This window comes from Bombyx mori, chromosome 24, assembly GCF_030269925.1.
Source record: "Bombyx mori chromosome 24, ASM3026992v2".
NCBI classification, from domain to species: domain Eukaryota; kingdom Metazoa; phylum Arthropoda; class Insecta; order Lepidoptera; family Bombycidae; genus Bombyx; species Bombyx mori.
In genome coordinates, this window is record NC_085130.1 from 4,244,408 (window position 1) to 4,251,204 (window position 6,797).

The 6,797-nt window shown below is 42.3% G+C and overlaps 1 protein-coding gene across 2 annotated transcripts; it reads right to left on the reverse strand.

The window, feature by feature from the left end:
• Nucleotides 1-386: 386 nt before the first annotated feature.
• On the reverse strand, nucleotides 387-4,782 carry LOC119630495 (uncharacterized). Of its 2 annotated transcripts, none has more exons than XR_009976422.1 (3): nucleotides 3,303-4,782; nucleotides 1,427-1,699; nucleotides 387-659 (listed from the first exon to the last, which is right to left on the reverse strand). XR_009976422.1 is itself a non-coding variant. In XM_038020076.2 (3 exons), exons 1-3 carry the CDS (start codon nucleotides 2,670-2,672, stop codon nucleotides 483-485), a joined length of 492 nt encoding a protein of 163 aa, XP_037876004.1. In that variant the 5' UTR covers nucleotides 2,673-3,281; the 3' UTR covers nucleotides 387-482. The 2 variants fall into 2 exon arrangements, 1 of the variants encoding a protein (XP_037876004.1); XM_038020076.2 differs by lacking the exon at nucleotides 3,303-4,782 and adding an exon at nucleotides 2,631-3,281.
• Between the last annotated feature and the right edge of the window lie 2,015 nt (nucleotides 4,783-6,797).

Sequence of the window (6,797 nt, forward strand, 5' to 3'; positions counted from 1 at the left end):
TCGTTTAGTGGGTGGGCCCTAAAATTCCTTGGGCGCGGGGACCTCGTAGGAGGTTCGGCCCCCGGCCCGAAAAAGAAAAAGCAGATCGAATCGATAACCACTCCTCTAATTATCGTCGATTGGCGACATGTTGGCCTACAATAATTACCCGTCTTTTCTCTTGTGGGTCATTAAGCCAACAAAGAGATATTGTTGTGAGAGCATGCTTATATCTGTTACCAGCAACTCTGGATTCCTAATTAGAAAAGCAGAAAAATCGTAAAAACTTTGTAACCATATATTAAGTGGATTGTAGCATTAAGGTGCTTACGCCGTGAGTTCTGGTAACCGACAATTGGCGCGGTAAGCTCGTCTGCCAATAAACAACAGTAATAAAACGACAAAGCAACGGATTATTCGTTTAATTCGAAAATTCAAATACGTTTACAACCAATTGGGGGCAAAGTCCTTCCGCATTTCGTTTTTTTGCATCTTTTTGGCTTCTACGATGCGCAAATGTTGAATTCGTCGTAACTTTCTTTGCAGATAACAGGGCAATCTATCTGATTCTTTTGACATTGTAGGATGCAGCGTTTTGCTTTCTCGCATTGGGCTCTGAGAGCAGAACGAAGGCTGTCTTTCGCCTCTTTGAAATCGGAATGGTAGTTGTTGTTGGTATTCTGGAAACAGAAAAAAAAAAAACATTTTATGAAAACTTTTTCACGTCACAGTATTGGAATTTTATCTTATTGCCATTTAAAGGAAAAAGTAAGAACATGAATAATTTTGGAAAAAGAAGGAAGATTTTTCTAAAGGTTTAGATTTCGATGCTAAAAATGAGGAAAATGTAGATCTTACTTCAGATAAGCAGATCCAGGCAAACAGAGTGAACGTTGCTCCAGTGACAGTTGGTACTGAACTAAACTTTAGCCGGTTTTACGAAGATCCACGGTAGGCAGCGGCTTGGCTCTGCCCCTGGCATTGCTAAAGTCCATGGGCGACGATAACCACTCACCATCAGGTGAGTCGTATGCTCGTCTGCCTACAAGGGCAATAAAAAAAAATAAAAAAAGATCCAGCCGGCAGCCAGGAGTTGATTATACTCCCTGAGCCGCGTTTGTATTTGACCTAGCAGGATTGGTAGTACCACTTAGTCTCATTCGAGGTTTGGATGCCAGTTGATGGGGGTCTGGGGGCTTTAATCATTTTAATTCCGCCTACGTCCTCAAACGCTTTGGTGGAAGTCAGGCGACTCAATAATGGCCCAGATAAAAAAAGGTTTTATTTCAGTGTCCCATTTTAGACCATTTAATTTTACCGTCTGTGTGATGACGTTATCAATCGACTGTGCTATAGGTTCGAGGAGTGAGGATGCTAATTTGAATAAAAACAAGTTATCAGCTGTGTTGATTTTAGGAACTATCTAGTAATTTTTATATGAACTCACCCTAAGAAGATGATAAAGTATATATGCAGCATCGTCATTTGCAGATTCGGTGTTGTGTTTAACGTTATCGTCTGTAAAATAATTAGGTACGTTCTGCGGATGATCGACTTCATGACTAAGACCGTGTCTATTCGCATTTATGATATCATTAATGACGAGATGCGAGTCAAACCCAGGTTCCTTTGGTACAACAAAAAATATTGAATCGCTTTTATCGGCCACGTCAGAATTAATTTTCAGTGAAGGATAATTCGCGAGCTCGCCGTGTGTGTTCTGAAATTTAACGTTTTTATTTTTATTTTTTATTGTAATAGTAAAATTTATATTTTAGTAATAACAAGTGTTTTTGTATTTGAATATCTATGGTAAGCAATTGCGGTCTAGGAGAGTATATTATTACACTTAGCGTACTTTTCATTAATGGGTTATACCTCACGGACATTAAAGCTGGGAATGACCAAGCCAATCAACTGTCTTGAGTTCATTAAAAAGAAATGCTTGAATTTTTTTTTATCGTGTTTTGCTTACGGTTTGTTGAGACGTAATTAATAATAAAATAACTTTGTATCCATTTTCGGTGTAATGAAATGGAAATGATCGAATATTTGAAAGCAATAGTTACTTTAGCCAGTCCCGCGGACAAAAGCATGAGAACACAACTGCACGGGCCCAACATATCGATTACAATGAACCATTCTCGTTCAAAATTTTTCTTCCGAAAGATCTTAATTAAAGAAAACAAGAAATTTCTAATTTAGTAAACATGATTTCTGAATATCATGACTGATTAGTTTGTGTTTGTTATAATGTACAGGGTGTTCGTTCATGTATACTGGTACTGGTGGTAGGACCTCTTGTCAGTTCGCACGGGTAGGCACCACCGCCCTGCCTATTTCTGCCGTGTTCTGTAGCCTATTTCTATTTAAGTGTGGGGCAGCCGACCTTAGAACTCATATCTCAAGGTGGGTGGCGGCGTTTACGTTGTAGATGTCTATGGGCTCCGGTAACCACTTAACACCAGGTGGCCTGTGAGTTCGTCCACCCATCTATGCAATAAAAATATAGACAACGGGTAATAGAAACATTTATGACCGAGCAGGTTATTGTCTATAGTTAATCACGGAAACAATTCCCAGTATTTAGAACGATTCAACAAAAAATCTATTCAAAATCAACAAGCAAAAACTGGATGGAAACAGATTACCGGAACACGGCGAGGCTGGATCGCGGTTGGCAGTACGTGCATACCATTTGGTCTTTAGTCTAAAAGTGAGCATTAATTACCGAATGACACCGTTACAACTATCCCAACTCAACTGACATTGACATCTCGCTTAGCCAACCTCCATTTCTGACCGACCAAGTCTTTTCGGACTTGACGTTTCACAACAAGAATATTAATTTAAAGAGGGTTTGGTCATAGGTTTTTTTTTATTTATTCTATTGTCCGTTCTGCTCTTTCAACTGAAGCACATGATAATTTTAAACAATATTTCAATTACAACATTATCAATAGTGGGAACAATATTTATTTATTTATTTTGCTGACTTCAAAACAGAGCACACTGTATAAGATAGCAGCCTAGTCATATATGTGTGACTAATAAAGAATAATTATTACTGTAACCAATGCTATTAAGTCATTTAAGGGAAATGCTATTTTTTAATTATTTTCTCTTTTTAAATGAAGTTTTATGTAATGAGTGTATCAGTAGACAAAGATAAAGGGTATAATTAAAATTCGTTTTAGATTTTATTTCGCGTTTGTTATTACTGATTATTATTATTCTGTGGTTACGCGCTATGGTTCGAGATAAATAAAATTCTACCGAATTACATGTCAACACTGTATTAGCACTTAGAACACTTAAAATACCTTAAAATTTTAAATTCGCTTCTTCTACTTCGCTTCAGGTGATCCGTTCGCTGTTTCGCTTCGAGTAGTACCGATTACTGAGTAACTGCGTGCCATCTCTGCAACGCTTTTATAGCCGATACCACATCCCTAGAATTATCGAGAATATTCCATATAAGTCGAGTATTGTATTTCCGCAATCTGACAGCAGATGGCGTCGTACTTCTCGAGCGTTGTAGATCTTACTAGATCCTTCGATATTCGTTCGACCATTCGGCGATAGATGGCGTTACTTTTACCTTTTTTTTTTTTGTTTTTTTTTTTCGGGTAGAGGGCCGAACCTCCTACGAGGTCCCCGCGCAAAAGGGGCGCGCGGGGTATGTGAGACTCAACGATCTGCATGGTGTTGTGAGCAGACCGCGGGCCCAAGGATTTTAGAGCCCACCCACTAAACGACTCCTCTGCACTCTTACACCCGACGTCCGATCCCCTCCGAGGTCAGAACCCGGATGAGGTAGGGGGGCTACCGCGGTCAACACTACAACCAGACGGCGCGGCTCACCCCAAGGACGCCCGGCCGACGGAGCCTTCGAGGCGAATCGAAGGTTCTGAAACGTCGGCCGTCTCGGTACGGCAGCCCGTCGGGCCGCCCAGACGGTGCCGCTGGTGTCCCGGAATACCCCGCTGGACCAGAACCAGCCTGCCTGGTCGGGACGCGATACACCGTCGACCGGTCGCTCTATTCACTCCACGGCAGCGCGCTAGAGTGCTGGTAGCGCGCCGCGCGGCCTCACCCCCTCAGGTCGCCCCTTGACCTTCACCGGGGGGAGGCCGCCACCTACAGGGGCCGGGACGTACGGGCGTATTCCCGCCTCCGGCCCCCGGCTCGACGGCGACGAATCGGTGCGGAAAGGGAAGAGCTCTCCCTCTCTCGCTCCGCCGCCTCCTTCTGCGAGATGGTGGACTCGCAGAAGTCGAGCATCGCCTTCCAGGGGTAACATTATTTTATTATTATTATTTTATTGACCTGGTACGCAATGGTACGAGCATATTGCCGACCTGATATTGAGTGGTTACCGTCGCTCATGGACTTCGGCAATGCCAGGAGCAGAGACAAGCCTCTGCCCACCGTAAAGTACTCTCCAAAAGCCGCGTTTGAAGAAGGACATGTCACAGCGCTTGGGAAGCACCGTGGTGGGGAGCTCATTCCAAAGCCGGATGGTACGTGGCAAAAAGATCTCTGGAAACGCACTGTGGACGAACACAGGGGCTCTAGGTAGTATAGATGAACTCTACTCCAGTGGCGGGTGGTGCGATGGTAATAGCGTGATGATGGGATCATCTGAAACAATTCCTCAGAGCACTCCTCCACTTTTTCCGACGTTTCAAATAATTTAAAAGTTTTGTGATCAAGTGGTGGTGGTTTCGTGGAATATTGATCCAGCTGGTCCAATAAAACTGTTAGTAAACGACTGCAGCTCTAACACTAGAAGGAGGAATAGGAACCCTGGTAGCCATACTCGTAAACTCTTCGAAGTGTTCGAAATGGAATGCAACCCAGGTCCGCTGAGTTTCCCGCCGGTTTTTCTGAGATCCGCTCAGGGCTCTAATCGGCAGTTGATGCATTCGTGAAGCAGCTGCCCTTGAGCTGCTAGGTCTCCTCCGGAGGCGTTTGGGTGGCTATATATTATATAAAAATAAATAAAACAAATTAATGTTTATTTCTTACTTTTTTTTTGTAAATTTATGACCTGGTAACTAAGACATTTAGGTCAAGTCTTATTAAAATTTATATTCTTAATTTTATGAAAAATGATTAAATGAAATGAAATGAGATGAGATGATATGGAAAGAAATATAATCTCAGTAAAATGGTGGTCACCTGTCGATGCCCATATCGTGGTTAGAGGCGTCCGTATCGGGGTCGGGGTGCAGTTGAAGTACCTCGGCCTCATTCTGGACAGTCGTTGGACCTTCCGTGTTCACTTTTAGAACCTGATTCCTCCTTTGTTGGGGGTGGCCGGCGCGTTAAGCCGGCTCCTTCCCGGGGTCGGGGGGCCTGACCAGGTGACGCGCCGTTTCTATACAGGGATTGTTTGATGTAAAAATCTTCAAATCTGATTACATTTATTTAACTAGTAATATGGACTTAACAACACGTTTTTTGTAATAACTGTAAAAGGAGGATGGATAAAAATAAAAAATAAAACAATCAGATTTGAAGTTAGTGATTAAGCAAAATTGTTCGCTAGCTGTTTTTTCTTTAAATCAATTTTTGGGTTCAAAGTGTAGTTTTAACATGTTTGGTCCTTCGAGCCGGATGGTCTTTTTTGTGGGTAGCATTTACCATCTCCATGGAACGGTAACAATTTTCTAAAAATAATGATAAAATGGTAAATGTGGGTTTGTCTTGAGATGATCCAAGTGACTGTTCCCATTGTTTGTGTGTTTCTAAGTCCAATTTGGATACAACTAAATGTACGATAATTGCATCCCATGTATCCAGGGGTATCCACGCCGAGATTGTCAAGAGAATTCAAGCATTCCTTCGTAGTATCTAAAATTTCCTTTAAACTTTTAAAACATTCTGTGTTCATCTTCTTTTGATTTAAAAGGCGGCTAATAAAACTCCCGTTGACTCCTGGTCATTTTTTGATCAGCGAAGCACCGGTTATTATCCCTGAAGAAAGTTTCGTGGATACTCGACCAGACTATTTAAACCGATGGCAAAAGGTGCAACGTATGGTACATTGCAACGTCGTTACAAATGGTCCCAGAATCAACCCGACATAAATGTTGGTACGGTTGTCTTAGTGAAAGAAGATCATTTACCTCCAAGTAAATGGCTTTTGGGACGAATTGTGGCGAAGCACCCGGGAGCAGACGGTGTTTTTTTTTTTTTATTGCTTAGATGAGTGGACGAGCTCACAGCCCACCTGGTGTTAAGTGGTTACTGGAGCCCATAGACATCCACAACGTAAATGCGCCACCCACCTTGAGATACACGTTCTAAGGTCTCAAGTATAGTAACGACGGCTGCCCCACCCTTCAAACCGAAACGCATTACTGCTTCACGGCAGAAATAGGCAGGGTGGTGGTACCCACCCACGCGGACTCACAAGAGGTCCTACCACCAGTATCACAAGAGGTCCTACCACCAATGCGTGTAGTCTCCTTACAATTTAAAGATCGTGTGTTTAAGAAACCAGTTACTAAACTGTGCCCTCTGCCTCTAGCTGCTTCAGAGCCTTAGTTAAGTTATAGTTTATAGTTTTGTTTTGTAGATTCTCACTCTATTTAAGTTAAAGTTCAGATGTCTGTATCTTCTACGGTTAAAGGACCCATATAGTCCTTGGGTCGCGGTATGTTTAATAAAAAATCTTTAAATCTGGTTACATTCATTCAACTAGTAATATGAACTTAACAACTCCTTGTTCGCGCCGACGTTTAGACATATTTCATAGATATAAAACCTCTTTGCCATTGCACTCAAGGCACGCACGCACGTCACAATAA

Coding starts and splice junctions, on each gene's coding strand:
- LOC119630495 (XM_038020076.2), bottom strand. CDS start 2,672: ATGCACGTACTGCCAACCGCGATCCAGCCTCGCCGTGTTCCG. Junction 1,700..2,630: donor TCCAGCCTCGCCGTGTTCCG/GTAATCTGTTTC, acceptor GTTAAATTTCAG/AACACACACGGCGAGCTCGC. Junction 660..1,426: donor TACTTTATCATCTTCTTAGG/GTGAGTTCATAT, acceptor TTCTGTTTCCAG/AATACCAACAACAACTACCA.